This window comes from Barbatula barbatula (genome assembly GCF_947034865.1).
Source record: "Barbatula barbatula genome assembly, chromosome: 22".
Lineage (NCBI taxonomy): Eukaryota > Metazoa > Chordata > Actinopteri > Cypriniformes > Nemacheilidae > Barbatula > Barbatula barbatula.
Window position 1 is genome coordinate 3,838,213 of NC_136785.1, and position 19,167 is coordinate 3,857,379.

At 39.0% G+C, this 19,167-nt stretch overlaps 1 protein-coding gene across 1 annotated transcript; it reads left to right on the forward strand.

Moving 5' to 3' along the window:
• The first annotated feature begins 1,452 nt into the window (after positions 1–1,452).
• On the forward strand, positions 1,453–15,018 carry pcsk1 (proprotein convertase subtilisin/kexin type 1). Its single transcript, XM_079486054.1, has 14 exons — positions 1,453–1,828; positions 2,647–2,751; positions 3,039–3,164; positions 5,795–5,941; positions 6,571–6,647; positions 8,038–8,126; positions 8,309–8,481; positions 8,783–8,995; positions 9,168–9,268; positions 9,393–9,626; positions 10,927–11,084; positions 11,167–11,300; positions 11,390–11,551; positions 12,049–15,018. The coding sequence occupies exons 1-14, from the start codon at positions 1,655–1,657 to the stop codon at positions 12,451–12,453; spliced, it is 2,298 nt and encodes a 765-aa protein (XP_079342180.1). The 5' UTR covers positions 1,453–1,654; the 3' UTR covers positions 12,454–15,018.
• Positions 15,019–19,167: the final 4,149 nt, after the last annotated feature.

Genomic DNA, 19,167 nt, shown 5'->3' on the forward strand with positions numbered 1-19,167 from the left:
TCCATCTGAGAACAGACGCACAGATGGATTTTCAGGGAATTTTCAAGTTGCATTGTCTTCTTTTCTATTATTTATTATTACATAAATTACTTCTATGTTTGCTATATTAAGATTGTATTTAGAGGGTATATATTTACATACAAATTTTAAATAGTTTTTGTGTTTCATCATGGGACATTGAGCTTGGTGTTGTTGCTAGTGCCATGGTTCACCAGAAATGGGCAGTTGGCAGACCGAGATGCACATGGACAACACACATTAATTCCATCCTCCCTGTCTCGGCCATTGAGCCGTTGACTAAACAAGTATGTGTGCTTATGGATGAGGGCTTGCGACTTCATCTCTTCACGCTTTTCTCAATATGCACAATTCATGCATGACATTGTGTAGTTATCTCAGTTGATGCTTCAGATATTCAGTTGATGCTTCAGATATCAAAAAAAAAAAAAAAAACACTTACTAACCTCACAATTCTTAGCTTTTTATACTGTGCTAGGCTTTAATGGACTAGTTTGATGCACTTATGTATTTTGTTGCCTATGTTGTTATAATTGCTTCCAATGTTTCCTCATCTGTAAGTCGCTTTGGATAAAAGCGTCTGCTAAATGACTAAATGTAAATGTAAATGTATTCTCCTTGCAATTCACAGAATGTATGTATTTATTATGCTCTTGAACAGGTTGTAATAAAACAGTTCTAGACGTTTGATTTATCATCTTTAGTGTTCCTGTAGCTCAGAAGTGTGGAGCATTTAGTTAGCAGCACAAAGATTGTTGGTTTGATTTCCAGAGAATACACATACTAATAAAATTTAAGTGTAAGTGGCTTTGAATAAGCTTCTACCAAATCCATAAGTGTAACTGAAGTGTGTCTGTTTATTGTTCAAAATTATTGTTTATATCAAGAGTAACATTTTCCATTGTTTATATGTATTACCACATTTTAGATTTCTGTATAAAAATGTCTACAGTTTGTGTTAAACAAGAAAAAATATATATAGAAGCTCCTGAAGTGGAGCTGTCCACTGATGCGGTGCTGAAACGTCAATTTGATGACGCAGCCAGCTACGCATGAGCTAGACGCAAAGAATGTAACATTGGACCCTGAACAGATATCTTGCAATTTATTCGTTAAAACGTAAAACGTATCTTTAAAATTAAGTGTCATAGGCTAACGAGATTGGTGTCATCTACAAAATAATACAATCTATTTAATTTTATTTGAATGGAGGCGTGCGCAGCATATCATTTATTCTGAGTGTGATCATTCTCGTCGTCTCCGTCTTGATAAAACTACCTGGCTATTTATAGACAAAAATTCCCCTCCTCTTCTATGCGCAATTCACCCCGCCCGGCTCCCCCGGGACCACAGCATCCTACCCCAGGTAGAAATTGACGTCAGAGCTGTACGTAATTTGACGTGTAAACATCGACTCCCCTACACTGGCTCATTGGTGGCTGTCCATGCGCGTTCAATTACTCGCTCCCAGCGCATCAGAATTAAATCTTCATCCAAGGGAAGTCGTTTGGAGCTTGGCTGACATTGCGTTTATATACTTCTCTATATATTTATTTATTTAGTTCATTTTTTATTCTCGCGCGTCCTAGTAGACCAGATCGTGAACACGTTTTAAAGTGGTTGTAACTGATTTGAAATGGAAGAAAGATGTCGTCCAATGCTGCTGTACAGTGTTATTGCTCTTCTCTGTGCGCTCGTGTCCTCAGCAGTGGACAGACAGTATCTGAACGAATGGGCTGTGGAGGTTCCCGGAGGAGTAGACGCTGCCAGATCCATCGCCGACGAACTGGGCTACAGACTGGTCCGACAGGTACGTTTGCTGACATGATTTATAAGAGAGTTATAAATTACTGTTTTCACCCTACGAAAGATAAAGCGATGGGTTTCTACATATCTGGCTCTGTTGTACAATTTGGCTTCACTGTTGGATGTGATGGTATACACATTTCGTAGTGATGTACATATTCGTGTGGTTTTGTAATGGGTGACACTGTTGCTTGCCAGTGCACGACTAGGCAAATCCGCGCCGTTTTGTCTGGAATCGAAAGAAATAGAATAGAAATGTAAGTGTAAGCAATGGGACTGATGCTCGATTGCGTTTTAGTAGTTTGGGTGAACCTCTGTATGCCATTAAACAGAAAGTTCTGATGGGCAATGATGATTGAATGTCTTTAATAAAAAGGTTACAAATGTTTTATAATTCCAAATGTTTATTGTCATAGATTTTATAGCTAAATGTGTCTTAAGTTACTCGTTTTCCTTCAAAAGCAGTGTAATCTTTGAGGTATTTTAGAAAATGAGAAAATGAGTTTTATCAAAATTTTCCCCAGATATATCTGAAAGTCTCTGAAAGCACAACTAAATTCACCTGTTGTGCCATTGACATGCAAAAATATCTGTTTTGCATCAATGTGACAAAAATAATTCTAAGTGGGACGCCATTGGCCTGGGCATTTTTAGAGCTATAAATCATGTTAAAACATTTTTTGTGAAGTATGGGAGCCGACTAGACCAGACAGATGACAGACTGCGTCATTATGAGCAGGCTTAATTTAGCTCCAAATATGACTCTTTCTCTTTAGTAATTTCTCTCTCTCCCTCTTTCTCTCTCTCTCTCTCTCTCTGAAGATTGGGGCTTTGGAAAACCATTATTTATTCAACCGACACAATCACCCTAGCAGGACGAAAAGAAGTGCAGAACACATCACCAAACGTCTTTCAGAGGATGACAGGGTATGAGACTTCTGCTGATCAATTTGAATAATTTTGTATGCAGTGATGCCAGCATTTATTTCTTGCATTTATGTTTGCTGATTTATAATCTCCATGTGATATATTTTTTAAAAGAAGGGTTTTGTTAAGAAATATGTATTTTAATGTCACCCTGGTATTAGTTAAGTTGGCCAACACAATACACAAAATCATTTGCATAGAATAAACCTTGATTTTAAAATAAACTTGTAAAGTGGTCACTGTGTTAAAATAAGCTTCTGAATGGGCACGTGTGATGTGGTCTGTAGGTGTCGTGGGCCGAACAGCAGTATGAGAAGCGGAGGGCCAAGCGCGCTCCTATGGGGGCAGAATGTAAAGACTGCTCGGTGGACAAACTATTCGATGACCCCATGTGGAACCAGCAGTGGTACCTGGTAAGTCTCATTGTCTTTACAATCTCTTTTTTGATGATGCATTAAACAATCCATGAAGTATTGTTAAACAAACGTATATAGATCGGTGGTTTACAATATCATATATTGAGTTTATTGCAAAATAGTATGATTTGGGAGTGCTTTATGAGAGGGGGCAGTCTTTGCTGTGATGCATTACCACGGTAACAACATCTTCTTTGATTGGTGGATCTCAGTAGAACCTTCAAAGTAAGTTACTTGTGGCTTTTTTATAAAAGCGTACATTATTTATTAACCAAAGACCTCATGGTCGGTTTGTCTAAAAGGATGTATGCATTTGAAATGAATTTTTTTTTGTGTGTGTTTGACTGTGTGATAAATGTTTATTGGCTGATATAGCTAAAATATATATTTCCTCAAACGGTGGAATTAATATCGACAATATCTTCTTTTTAAGTGTTGTAAAAATCTATTTTACTGTTTCAGTATTTCCACTGAGTTTGCACTTTATGGAAGAGAAAACAAAAAACGGGATTGTAAAAACAGGCCAACCTAATCCCTATCAGCACAAGAGCCAATCGCACATTAGTACCAATTTACTGGAACAAAATATATTGATGGGTTTATCTTATGGAAGCCAAGCTTTAATGCCAGAAAAAGGGCTTTCATGCAGTCACTGATGGGTTGGATTCATTTGTCTCGAATACTAATCACAGCTCAGGGTTTGTGTAATAAGTTGCTCTAATCAAATTGAAAATCACCATTTGCATTTCCAGTTGATGGATTCATATTTGGACTGGCATTTTATTCTAACCAGCAGAGAGCTTTGACTCATTTTGCTTTGCATCTAATCGTCTTTAGTTGTTATTTAAGGTCATCAGAGCACAACCTTATTGCTTACGAAAATCCTGCTCCAGCTTTTCCATGTCACTAAATTTGGCTCATTAGCTACTATCAGTGTCTCCATTGATTCGGAATCAACTCGGCAGTCTGGTTCCGCCTCGCTGCAATTTGTAGACTTTGATAGCAATGCGACTTACCAAAATATAACTTTTAGAATATATATAAACCTGCTGTATATCCATGCATGGATTGAATATTTGAAATCATCTTTTGTTCTTGTCTGCCATCTCAATTTGTTCACTTAGCTTGGTGAAATGCATTCTGGGATTGCCTTCATACAAGCAAGGATGCATCGGAGGCGGTTTTGGTACAGAATGAATTTAATGGGTTTGCTTGAGTGATGATGCAATAAAGGGGAGTGGTGAAACAGTCTAAATGACGTCTAAGGAGTTGAAAGTGGAGATTTTTACATGGGAGAAGACGGATGGATCACATTTCGCTAGAGAGTTGCCAGATAATTCAATTTAGCAGTTGACTCAAATGATATAGCTTTGTGGGGTTGTTTGTATTGTTTTGAAACGTATAACTGTGTTTGATTACATTTCTTCAGAGGTAATGATCCCAATATGAAGGTTAATGCAACTGCCGATATCTGAGGCACACAGTAAAACAACATGACTCAATTAGAGGTGCTATGCACTATGAAGGTGCTATTTCAGTGATGTCAGGTCTGAGTATTAAAGCTCTTGTGTTACGTGGCACACGTGTGTGGTGGGTGGTCTCTTGGCCCCCCCTTTCCTTTTAAAAACGAGACCTCAACTATGAGTCATGCCTCATGGTGGTGTTACTGCAGTGTCTGTAAGTCGTGAGCAGATCGCAGACCTCTTTGTCTCCCTTTTTTCTCTGCTTCTGCATGGACGTTCTGTTTTTTTTATATAGTGCTGGACATATTTGAAAAAGATCATCCAAAAAAACGTGATATTAGGGTCAGTTGTTTAATGATATCCACTAAATCTTTACTTGTTTGACCAGCAAAAAAGCTAATAATTATTGCCTAATTTTCAAACAGAAGATCTTTTGAAGAATGTTGGTAACTAAAACGGTGGTAAAAACAATGGCGGTATTGTATTTTAATCACAAAACCAATGCAAGTCAATGGGTACCGCCGTTGTTTGCATAACATTCTTCAAAATATCTTGTCACACAGTTATAAAATGACAAGAAGAAATGAATAAATAAATGATGACAAAATTATAATTTTTGGGTGAACTGTCCCTTTATGATTAGGTTGGTTGGTTGTTTTACCAATAGGTGGCGCTGTCAACAACTGCTCATCAAATTTGATTTCAACACGCCAAAGCATTACAGATTTAAGCTTGTAATAACTTTTGACTGCTGTAATCTTGAGATACAGTAAAAATGCTTGCACAGACAAATCATATGAAAATCCTTTGCTAACATGTTTCACACTTCTCAATCTGCAGTGTAGCTGCTCTCAGAAACACTGTATTTCTCAACCCCACACGCTGGCTCTGATATTTAATTACCCGTCAATAAAAAGACATCCCCTTCTGGTATAAAAAGGCCTGAAAATAGTCTCCACAAATGAAAAGGTCAGCACTGGAGATTACATCGCTTGCCTTCATTTTCAAGCAAACAGCTTTTGTTGTAAGGGGTCAGTGTTGTTTCATACAATGAGGCTTTTGTGTTCATTAAGAGGCTGAGAGTATTCGCTGAATGGTACTCACATATACTCATAATACCACACTCACTGTCTTTCTCTTTCCTGTTTCCCGTCATCTGTCCAGCAAGACACCCGGATGTCTCCTTCCCTCCCCAAACTGGACCTGCACGTGATCCCGGTCTGGAAGAAGGGCATCACCGGTAAAGGTGTGGTCATCACGGTTCTCGACGACGGGCTGGAATGGAACCATACCGACATTTACCCCAACTACGTAAGTGCGTCGTCACGGCAACACCTACTCAACCGCTGTTCGTAAAACCTTTTGCTTTTGTTGCCATGCCAACATCTACCCCTACTTCCCCAATTTAAAGGATAATCTATGGTGACACCAAGCTATGCGATGTAGCGTCAGTATCAAGATTATAAATGACCGCAAAAAGCTCTTGGTAGGTTTTCTTCATGCCATTTATATAAAAAGACCGCATTTATTTTGTAACATACATGGCAGCGTAAGTCGCAGGATAATTTCATTCATGGATTTAGTGTGTTAGGCGCTCTGATGTTGACTTAACACATTGCACACTTTGTCTTTTACGTCAAGTGGAAACCCGTATGTATGTGATGCTGGCTTGTGTCACAAACACAGCTCAGCACGGTTTGTACAGACACACACACACACAGAAGCAAAGAGATTGTGCAATAACACAGATGGAGCTCATCCTCTCAGTAATGATTCTGCTTCTCGGAGGAAAAACTAATTTAGTTATTTAGGTCATGTTTGGAATATAACAATAGAGTGCATACTACACAGTATGTACTTCTGTTTCGAAAAAGTATGGTGTGCAATATGCAATGATGTCACTTTGCATTGAACAAACTCTCTTATTCGATCTTCTGTAGGATCCTGCTGCCAGCTACGATTTCAACGACAACGATCCTGACCCGTTCCCAAGATACGACTCCACCAATGAAAATAAGTGAGTGAATTAATCTTATAACTCATAATCTCTAGATGAAGGAACAAAAAACCTCAGGGGATCGTGGGGTTAGAGCCGCCGAGTCGCATTTTTTGCAGCCTTTAGATTATGATAATCACAACATCAGGGGTAAGGACAGTGATTACTTGCCGGACAATGTTACAAACTGCTGTCCTTTTTGACCTCTTTAAAGAGATTTGGAGATTTATTTAACATCATACTCAATCCTTCTAGGCAGAATCAGACCGGACCAGCAGTGTTTTCCACTGTCATTCGGCTGCTTTATAAGAAGATATGATAAGTGTCATCTAAAAACTGATCTAAAAACACCTGCTCGGTGTAAGAGGATCAGAATCCACATGGGCCAAAATTAAAGAAACGGAGCAAAATCATCATTTAAGGAACGGTTCACCCAATATCAAAATTCTGTCTTCATTTTACTCACCCTTTGTTCCAAATCAGTATAAATGTATTTGTTATGATGAACACAGAGAAAGATATTTGGAACAATGCTTGTAACCAAACAGTTCTTGGACACCATTGACCACCATAGTAGAAAAAAATCCTTCATACATGAATTTGATCTGTTGAACACAAAATAAGATATTCTGAAGAATGTAAGAAAGCAAACAGTTCTGGGGCACTTTTGACTTCCTATTATTGAAATCAATGAAATGCAACATACAAGTGTGATAAAAGTGGAATATAACACAAGTTGTATGGTGCTCTTTGTTCTTTTTCAAGTCTAAATTCACATTCAATTGCATGGGTTTGGGAAATATACAGTAGGCAAAGGGAATAATGTTTAGATTCTTATTCCTTTCAAATAAAAATGAAGAAATATCTTAAAATGTGTGGGTTATTTAAACATGAAATCAAACACTCTCTTTCTGTGATTCTTCTCTATTTCCGTCATCCTCTCGGGCTATGGATCATACTGTGCAAGCTATAATGGATATGTACACACACAAACAAATGCTCATAATTATGCACACACACACACACACACACACACACACACATACTTGAATAGACAGATGCAAGCTCGCTCATCCTCTTACCCGCCCATATCATTATATTCTTGATCCAACCGCATACAATGTGCTTTGCTATAATTGCCTGTGAAACGTAGAATGCATCAGAAGATGGTTATTATAGAGGCTCATACTGGCTTATTAACCATTTTAAAGATCAAGCACAATAATACTTTTTTGCAAATTACTCCCTGCAAAAGCTGTAATGCTATCCAACAGTTACAAATATCACTAGATTTAACAAACCCCCAACCCTATGCATTCAATTTCAGTGTCTAACTTGTTTATATACAGTATACAGTATATTTCATTTTCATTAAAGATTTGAAAAGATGTTGAAATGTCCTCTTTTTCAGACATGGCACTAGATGCGCTGGCGAAATCGCCATGCAAGCGGACAACAACAAATGTGGCGTCGGTGTGGCCTACAATTCGAAAGTGGGAGGTGTGTGTTTGTTCTCTTTGTGTTGTGTAGTGTGTGTTTAAGATAACATCAAGTTGGTTCAATGTAGCAGTGGTGAGGCAGAAAGGGTTGTCTGTGATCTCATTGAAGAATGTCTTAAGCTCTCCATTATGGTTTTCAATGTTTCTCACTTTGCATTAAGCCTCTTTGGTTCTCATCTGTAGGGATCCGAATGCTGGATGGAATCGTGACAGATGCCATTGAAGCCAGTTCTATAGGCTTTAACCCTGACCACGTCGACATCTACAGCGCCAGCTGGGGACCTAATGATGACGGGAAGACCGTAGAAGGACCCGGTCGCCTGGCACAGAAAGCATTTGAGTACGGCATTCAGATGGTAAGAAATGTGGTACCAAAAAGCGCATCGAAGATTTAAAAAGTATTTATTTATATTTTTTGCAAAAATAAGAAAACGTAGTGTCAATAAAATCATTTATTTTCGTATCTAAAGTCACCATTACATCAAATGTACTTATTAGTATTATTTTATAATTTTTTAGGTTTAAAGATAGGGTTTGTTTCAGCAGGGAGTAAAATCTGGACAGAAACTGAAGCTAATGCATTGTGCTTAGTGTGGTGATGTACCCATTAACACAAACCCATTATCATCTCTAAATTAATAATTGCTTCTACTCTAGGGGCGTGGCGGGAAAGGGTCTATTTTCGTGTGGGCGTCTGGTAATGGTGGGCGTCAGGGCGACAACTGTGATTGTGACGGATACACAGACAGCATCTACACCATCTCTATCAGCAGTGCCTCCCAGCAGGGTCTCTCCCCGTGGTACGCTGAAAAATGCTCCTCTACGCTAGCCACGGCATACAGCAGCGGAGACTACACCGACCAGAGAATAGTGCGTCTCTTAACCTTGATTCATTATACTCGCCCTTATGATTTAAGAATTTTATTTTTATGGATAATTCCTTGATAGATTCTTACAGTGCATTTAGAAATCAAATTAGACAGTTTTTCCGTTATGTCTGTTTTTGTCTTGTTTAATAAATTTTGTAACACAAATTCTGCAGACTAGTGCGGATTTGCACAACGAATGCACAGAGACGCACACTGGCACATCAGCATCCGCCCCACTGGCTGCTGGGATATTCGCTTTGGCTTTAGAGCAAAAGTATGTCATCTTTATGCATTTCATCAGTTGCATGTATTGCATTAGTTTCTTCCACATTTTCGAAGTTGTTTTTGTTTATACGTAATAAATACTCCCAATAAATGTTCTGCCTTGCTCAATCCAGCCCTGATCTGACCTGGCGAGACCTTCAGCACTTGGTGGTTTGGACCTCTGAGTTCGACCCACTGGCCAACAACCCGGGCTGGAAAAGAAACGGAGCCGGATTGATGGTCAACAGTCGTTTCGGCTTCGGTCTACTAAACGCCAAAACCCTGGTGGACCTGGCCGATCCCAAAGTCTGGAAGCACGTTGCGGATAAAAAGCAGTGCATCGTCAGGGATGAGACGTTCCAGCCGAGGTAAAACTGGCTCGTGTTTATGTAGCTAAAATAATCTGATGCTATATCAGCTCACACATGGACGACAAAACCCCTCTCATCTCCTGCCACAGCTATGGAGATTTATTATTAGCCACGTTAATTCGGGCTTGAGTGTGCATTTATGCCCCATTGCTTTTGTAGATGAAACGGAAGGATTTAATTGGATGGTTTATTTTAGCAATGTCTAAATGAACTGACATCCATTTCCAACTGCAAAGCCCCTGCGTGTGTTTTCCATCACATTTGCGTCATAGAGTCTAGAGATTGCGTGGCTTTCGTGCGCAAACACAGCTTTCCTGACCCGAGCACCTGGACAGATGTGTAATTTCCCTGAAACAGATTTTTCAGATAGCCGGATGTCATACTGCAAATGTCACATTCGTCATCTATTGAACACACACTACCACCCATAGCAAAAGCAGCCGTGGTACAGCATTTATTATATCTTATCTAAAGTGCTAATCCCTGGTGAGAGAGAGACAGACGGATGGGGAGGAGGGACACATCATATGATGAAAGCTGAATCTGTTCGTCTTTTTAAGCATTTGAAGTACATTAACACGGTGGCTCTTGTTTGAGGCAGTGGTTTTGCTTTCCAATGTAATCTTCAGGGATTAAACTACATAGTCCTCCTGCATATCGGCACAGGGTGCAGAATAAGGTCCAAAGTATGCTGTCATGATAAAACAGCTCATAGCTTTTTTACAGACTGATCTGTTATTTACATTTGTTCGAAATTTTTAAACAAATTAAAGGAATAGTCAAGTTCTTTCATCATTTACTCGCTTTCATGTCATTCCAAACCTGTATGACGTTCTTCTGAAGAATACAAAATAATATATTTTGAAGATCAAACAACATTGACTTTCATTGACGGACACAAAACACTGAGACATTTCTAAAAATATCTTCTTTTGTGTTCCATAGAAGAAAGAATCATAGGTTATAAATGATATGAGTGTGAATAAATAATGCAGATATTTTTTGGGGCAAACTGTCCCTTTTAATGGCATTAAATGTATAACTTTGCCTTCGTTTTACACAATGCAATATGCTTGACTTATGCAAATATCAAATCTCATCTCAGTATATTGTTATGTGACCATGCATCATTTAACTATTTGAATTATTTATTTCATAATAAAACTGAGCCTGTGAACGACCCGAGCCATTACTTATGTTACGCTCTACCAGTTGAGCTACAAGATAACTATATTTGCATGTAAATGTGCATACATGTGTTTACAAACCTCACCGTTAACATGTTTATGATTTACAGACCATTAAAGGCTGCAGGGGAAATTTCCATCGAGATTCCCACCAAGGCCTGCGCAGGACAGGCAAACTCCATCGCGTCTCTGGAACACGTGCAGGTAGAGGTCAGCATCGAGTACACACGGAGAGGAGACCTTCACATCACGCTCACATCTCCATCAGGTAACACATATACACACACACACATATAAACACAAACGTATGTAAGAAAACAACATTAACATTGTCGTGTTTGTTCCATTAGGCACCACCACAGTCCTGTTAGCAGAGCGAGAGCGGGACACATCATCCAACGGATTCCGAAACTGGGCATTCATGTCCGTGCACACCTGGGGAGAGAATCCCACCGGCACTTGGACCCTGAAGATCACAGATATGGTAAATACAAGCATTCAGAGAGCTCTGTAAATAAATAAATATACACAGATGACCTGGTTATCAAATCACAATTTCTCCGCCATCTACAGTCAGGCCGGCTGGAGAATGAAGGTCAGATTCTCAGCTGGAAGTTGATATTGCACGGCACATCTGAGAAGCCAGAACACATGAAGAAGACAAGAGTGTACACGCCATACAACGCTGTGCAGAATGATCGCAGGGGAGTGGAGCCCATGGAAGACATAATAAAGGTCAGAATGAGGATACAGATGCATTTAGGCAATATAAACTGTTAAATTCCATGAAGCCAAGGGCTGTTAAACGATTGCATCCAGAATAAACGTTTGTGTTTACATAATATATGTCTGTGTAATGTGCATATTTATTGTGTATTTATTAACACACAAATAAACATGTACTGTTTATGTTTAGGAAAAATATGAAATTGAATAAATGTATTATAATTTAAATGATATATACATATTATATAAGCGCAAATATTTCCTAAATATATACATGTATGTGTTTATAAATACAAAATAAATATGCACGGATATACTGTACATTATATTATTATGTAAACACAACCTTTTATTTGGGAAACCCTTGCAGCCTCTCACTTCTTTTATGGTAGTAAAAAATTATAATTACATCGAAGCACATAGGTACACCCCTAGACCTTTATATGAAAGGTCATGTTATAGCACTGTCTCATCGGTTCAATTTCATATACCTTTTTTCTCTGCAGGAGGTTCCCACTCCAGCCCAAAAACCTGAAAATCAAAATCCATTGGCGTCAGACTACTTTCCTCCAATCCCTTCCCCTAACCTTCCCGCAGAAAATCCATCCGAGGGCACTGGCCTCTCCAATGCCAATCTGGCGCTCCTTCGCCTCCTCCAGTCGGCCTTTAACAAGCAGAGCCCTGCGATTCCTCCTCACAGGCTGGCTGCTTCTCCCAAGGTCGTCCAACACGAAAGGATCCCTCCGCAGAAGCTGTACCAGGCCCTGGATCAGCTGAACCGGTACAGGGGTTCTGACAGCGGCTTGTTTAGTGACTACAGCGACCGTTTCTACAGAGCCCAGCCATACAGGCACAGAGATGACCGGCTGCTGCAGGCCCTGTTTGATATGCTTGGAGATGAACAGCAGTAAGATGGATGGAAGGATGGGAAGGGGAGAAACAGGAGGGTATAGAGGCTTTTGGGGCGGGGGGACCGAATGCATCCTTGCTGAAAAGACCAGCTGGAATTTCTAGAACTGCTGATTACCGGAAAAGTCCAGCATGTTCAGTTTTTTTGTTAAGCTAGTGCATTTGCATGTTCTTGCTGGTTGTATGGTTATTTCTGTTTAGACTAAACAATGCGTTTATGTCAGTTACGCTATTGAAACGTTTTAGCTGGTTTAGCTGATCTGTTTCTTTGGTTAAGCAGTCTTGCGGTCATGAAACTGACCAGAGCATGTAGGCATCAGACATTTACTGGTCTTCTCAGCAGGATGAAGAAATAAAGAAATGATGTAAACTGGTCAGACGGTGTAAACAAGAGTGTGTGAGGAGAGTAGAGTTTTGTTCTCTTCCAGACAAGCTTGTTCTTATCTGCACATGTAGTTATTGACTATAAGCATTCTAAGACCCGTGTCTGTCCGTGTGAGTGTTTGTATATGTGGTGAACAGCCAGCTGTATTTACCCCTCAGTTTTGAACCAGGTTACTTAAAAAATCGCAGCTCCACAGGTATGCCAACCTGTATCATTGTCACGTGATGAATCATAAGACCAATCACGGCCTTTCTAACCCGTCTTGACTTTTCCGTATAATGCCTTCACTGCCACAAACTCTTGCATGCTGTTAAAAGGTTTACATTATGAGATATATTCTGTTATAAGTGATTATAAATTGTTTTTGGGACCGTAACATCTATTTCGAATCAATCTGTAGCTTGTGAATTGAAATATGTATTGATTATCGATTGCTTGAGGTTATCAACGGAATTTACAAAGAATATGTTCATTTTCCTACAGCAGGGCTTCCCAACCAGGTTTTTATTGAACCCTATGGGTGAAAAATGGAACTACAGGAGGTTATGAAATGACAAAAATGTCACTTAAAAAATCAACAGTTCAACTTCAAAATGACAATGTTGTCACCATTTACTCGTCTGATTTTCCCTCTTCTACAAAACACAAAAGAAGATATTTAAAAAAACGTTGGTTACAAAAAAACATTGGTCTCCATTGACTTCTATTGTATGGACTTAAAACCAACACTTCTTTTGTGTTCTGCAGGTTTTAGATGACAAGAGGACGTTTAACTAATGACACTATTTTCATTTTTAAGGTGAACTATCCCTTTAAAGGAGTAGTTTTTTTATTTTGTAGCGAATTACTCCTTTAAAGTTGAACACTCCATTCACAATTATGTGGCGGCAAAAAATACACCATAAAATTACAAAGTGCACCTTGAAAACTTCAGAATGTCAGAACACTAAAAACTAAAATAGAGCATTTTCCTTTGATTATTAAAAAAGGACACAAATGTTTAGCTATTAAAATGTCTTTAGGTAAAATTATTAAGCCTCTGGCATGAAAGTAGGTACTGAACATCTCTGCTTTATGCGACCAAAATGATGGTCAGCATGCTGTGTACCGACACGAATGAAATCTTGGTAAAAACGTCTTAGATGTGCTTAACCCATCAGAACAGGATCTATTTTATAAACAAGGATGAGCTTTAGAAGACAAAAAATGGCTGGGAACCCCTGTTTTCCCCTTGAGGATTTAATACCTGGTTCTAGTGCTGAGTGTTTATACATCACACTCAGGCCTTACAGCGGTTAGACATTTAGAGTATTACCGTTCAGTTAACTCCACAATAAAATGCAACACATACCTGTGGATCTTGATTTTCTCTGCCCTTTATTTGCACAGCTTTTTACCATTTACCTCTCCGCAGCTCTCTCTAGATATATGCGCTTTAGAAATTATCTAAACAGTTATGTCACAAATAGTGCTTTAGAAAACACGAGTGAATCGTGCACCCCAAACAATGTCTATGTATCAACTGATTTTGTATATTCAAAGATTCATAAAACAAAGATAAATGTTTATTTTTCTAAGAATTCATAGTCGTTTATGAGAGTAAACAAGAAATATCTATATATAAATCTAATATATTATAGCAGCATTTACCTCATAAAACCCAAATCACATTTCCTACCTGTCTCTTTGTGTTGTTGTACCTTTAACCTGAAATGTCTCTGATTTCCAATAAACATCCAGCTGTTGTGATGATGCTCCGAAAGGGACTGTCTGTGATTTCCAAACAAGCTCCATTCTGTTTGAGACCTTTCATAATTCAGTCATTATTCAATTCAAGTTGAAGAATCATGTTCTAGTTTTTTTATAAAGATACTGTATCTAGAATCTGTCATTTTTGGAGGTGGTGGTTTCCCAGACAAAAAGCTTTGTTTTATTTGTATAGCTTCAAAGAGAAATTCAAGTGTTCATGAACTATGGATTGTATATTAAAATGAGTGGCCCTGTGACTGTCTGCCAGCCAATAGAATGTTTTAAAGTGACAGATCAACAGACATTAGTGACCGGTTTACACAATTCTTTAATGTAGTCAGTGTTACTGATTGACGCTTTTGTCTGAAAGCTGATATAGTTTAATGTATTGATATTAAATGGCTGTAATAAACAGAACCGTAACTTTGCAAGCAAACACAATGTTGTAGACGTACTTGTATCACCAGGTATCAATTACATATTAATTAACTAACCATGACTGCTTTTATTCCATGTATGTGTTGATTTAAACATGCGTGTTGGACCCACAAAGCACTTCATTTCCTGTTGCATTAATAATCTCGATCTTATAAGAGGTTTGAGTTGCTGATTCCTCATGCATGACCTAACATTATCTTGACTGAAGAGGGTGCAATAACCCTATCAAATCAAATCTACAAATTAAAGTAATATTCAGAGAACAGGTCACAACCCAACCCGTTCTCAGGTTAATTAAAACATTTAAAACGGAATCTAACACTTCGATTAAAAAAAGATGATAGTGAATTTAGGCTGGATTAGGATTAGGCCTTGATGTCATTCTCTTAAAGACATGTAGCGCCATCTTGTGACTATCATCTTAAAACACAATGCTGGAAACAAGTAGCACTAAAATATATGTATTGGATGCCTGCTCCTATTTTAGGATTGTAGAAATTCAGTGTCTGTTCTAAATAAATATAACAACAATAAGATCAACATTTTAAATCAAACACTATGAATTAATTTAACATTGAACAAATGTTTTAGGATTCCATCGAGAAAAGCATCCCACAGCAGTATAACTTCCCCTTCATGTCATGTCTTTTCCACTCTCTTTGTTTGATCTTTATTCCTCACTGGTATCAACTGTTCTTCCAGAGTTTAATCTGCCCGGGTTCTTCCAAATCTGGTTGCTTGGGGCGAGAGCCAAAGAACCAGATTTCAGCAGATAATAAAAAGAGAGATTCACATGAGCCCTTTTGGGCTGTTGGAAGACGAGGCGTGCTGCTGCATTCTGAACCAGTTGGAGTGGGTTTGATAGCCTTTGCAGGAAGACCGGCAAGGAGAGCATTGCAGTAGTCCAACCTTGAGATCACCAGGGCCTGGACAAGGAGTTGTGCACTGTGGTGTGTGCCGGAAATACAAATAGTTCTGTCTCGGCAGGGTTCAGATGCTCTTTCTTCCAAGCTCTGGAGAGTATTTTGCATTTCGCTGGGGTCATCACAATATTCCCTGTGGTAATTTCATCCAACCTGAGGTGACTGTGATATTTGTTAAATTCACGAACTATGAATAATTTTGCAAGACCATGTGCCTCCACAGACAGTATATTGACTTTAATGGCTTCAAATTTTCATTCTCTTATCATCTGTGGACTATTGACAGATACTAAAGAACATAAGAGAACCTAAACAGACACAATTGAAACACTTGCTAAATCCCACAGGTTTTACACTTTACCTCAATTTATTTATTTATACATTTCCTGCCTCCGACAAAATTATATTCGAAATTGCATGTTTTATTGAAGAATGGCACTATTGCTTTTCAGAATAACAACTTTTCACCAGAAAAACATACACTGGGAGATATGGATGACCTGAATCATATAGGGACCATATTATAATTCAATTTCAATTGGATTTATGGATTAGTTTGTACCTGAACCTTCTGTCATTCTAAATGCCGACATTATTTGATATGCATATACCATTTTTGTAGATTGAAGAAAGTTGGTAACCACAAAGCACTGGACCCCCTTCACTTCTATTGTATGGACACAAAACCAATGCAAGTGAATGGAGGGCCAGTTAAAGCAGCAGTCCGGAAGATTGGTTTATATAGTTGACCACACAACTATATAAACATGAACTATACACAAAGCCTTGCCATCATGTCTGGGAAATAAGTCCGTAAATTTGAGTAAAATCACAGGCTTCACTTATCACGTACGAGTGTGTCACATGAAATACAGATGTGGGGAGGTAATTTCTAAATCCCACGAGGTCCCCAGATAATACTAATCCCCTGCAACTAGAGCTTAAGCTACATTTATAATAATGAAAATAACAAAGAGAGAAAGATCAACAGATGAAACGGTACCCGTCTGTAACAACAAGTGCGCTACTGTTTTTTACTGTCTTTCTGTTCAGAAGAAAAATAAATCCATGTCTGCCAACATTAATTCTTGTTTTCACACGAGTTCAATCACATTCCTTTTTCTTTGTAAACTCTCATCAGTTAGTATTTCTTGGTTTTCACAAACGATGAATCCCCAGATGTCAGCGCATCGCTGCTTGGCATTTAAAAGTTAAAGTAAAAACGGTATTATTATTAAAATAAGTATTATTACAAAATAAATAATACTAAAAGTTTCCCAGAAAAAATGTCTGTGTACAATTTTACCCCTGTCACCCGCAGCAGATGCACACGCGGGCCAGCAGCCGCCAGCCGGATCCTCTTCGTTCTGAGATGACGACCCGACCATTGTTACAAGCTTTCCGTGGTGAATCCAGCAAGGGTAGTGAGACAGTCTTTTATGTACTTGCTCAATAATTGGTTTTATTTCATTTTTACTCAAAATAACTTACAGACCGGCAATTTAACAACATTCTTCTAAATATCTTCTTTTGTGTTCTGCGGATGAAAGAAGGTTATACAGGTTTGAAATGACAAGAGGGTGAGTAAATGATGACAGAATTTAAATTTTTGGGTTAGCATTGTCTGTGAAACCGGGCATTTGTATGTCTGTTAATGACCCTTGGACCCTTGGAAAATTATATTTCCCCTGAATCACTGAACCAACTCATTACATCTTCGAATTCCTGTTGGTTTACAGTTTTTCCATTTACTCACCATTTTTGATTTTGCAGCTAGCAGTTAGTCATTATGTTCCATCTAATTACTATCCTTTTCACTTTTGATTACTTTGTTAGAAGTATTGTACACACTTAGTGGTGCAGCTGTCTAGCCACGTGCTTTTGAGAGTCATGACTCAGAAAAACAGATCAATCTTTGGACAGGACTCCTCTACACTATTTTTTCGGACTCTGCCGAACAGCAGGTGCTTTATGTCACATTCTTAATTTGAGGTACAATTCTTCTGGTTATTTCATCGGCTTAATAGCTTTTATTTCATGGAATGGGCCAATAGATTCGTCCAGATGTTGTAATATGAAACACAGTGGCAAACACATTTAAAGCAACATCATATAAAACATTTTTTAACTCAGCTAACACTGTCTAACAATAACAGGCAGAGGAACAATGCCACACGATGAGCTGAAGTTGACTGGGGTTTTATGTAAAGTGAAACAGATCAACAGACGACAGGTGATAATCCAACAGCTGCAACAATCCAAGAAACAGGTAACATCCACAGGTAAATAAAAAACTACAGGTAACGTCTATGTGTAGAAACGGCCTGACCTAGTGTAAGGCAAAATGATAAAGAACACAACAAAAAGACATGTCATATATAGAGTCCTGGAAATGAGGCGCAATCATGGCGGTAATCAGGTGCAGGGCATTATGGGAAGTGTAGTCCTTAATGTTAAAAGTCCGGAGAATGAGAACGGGTGAAGCTGGGTGAAGGCGCGGGGGGTGGGGGATTGTGGCTGACAGACGAGAGGGGATGTTACAGTACCCCCCCTCGCAGGCGCATCCTCCACCCTCAATGAGCCAACAGGAGAAAGGGGGTAGACAAAGGGAAGGTGGCAGGGGGTAGTACATAGGGCTGTGGAGATGAAGGTGGAGGAATAAGGCAGGGAAGGGTCCAGAGCAGGGTGACCAGGAGGACCTAGAGACCAGCCAGGAGAAGGTCCCAGGGCAGAGTCGATGGAGGGAGGAACTGTCTGGTGGAGAGCATCCTGGGGATGTAGTCCAGGATGGATGTACATAGAAGTGCTGGGCGGGACCAGTGGTGAAAGTGGAAGCGCTGGGCGAAACAGCAGGGACGTGGAAGCGCTGTGCCGGACCAATGGGGGCATGGGAAGGCTGGGGAGGACATCAAAACAATAACAGCATACTGGTTAATGCAACGTCTAAGCCTATTTAAACTATAAGCAAATGTGTAAAACAATAGGCCAGAGCTATGTTAACACATTATTTGGTTTGCTTCTGGGTCATTTTTAAAACATACTCATTTAACTGTGTTTTCTAACTGATATAACTTTTATAGAATTGCTGTACACTAAAATCTGCTTGCTGCAAGATTTAATTGACCTTTTCCTTACCAGCTGCGTTAAGTAATACAACTGTCTTTCTGCATTCCAGTATTACAATTCTTGTTGTTTTTGTGGTAACAGGCAGAAAGTTATTT

Bases quoted from the DNA above. Each gene is read 5' to 3' on its own strand.
- pcsk1 (XM_079486054.1), top strand. From the start codon at position 1,655: ATGGAAGAAAGATGTCGTCCAATGCTGCTGTACAGTGTTATTGCTCTT. The intron at 2,752-3,038 runs GTATGAGACTTC...TGTGGTCTGTAG, and splicing joins GTCTTTCAGAGGATGACAGG to GTGTCGTGGGCCGAACAGCA. The intron at 11,301-11,389 runs GTAAATACAAGC...CGCCATCTACAG, and splicing joins CCCTGAAGATCACAGATATG to TCAGGCCGGCTGGAGAATGA.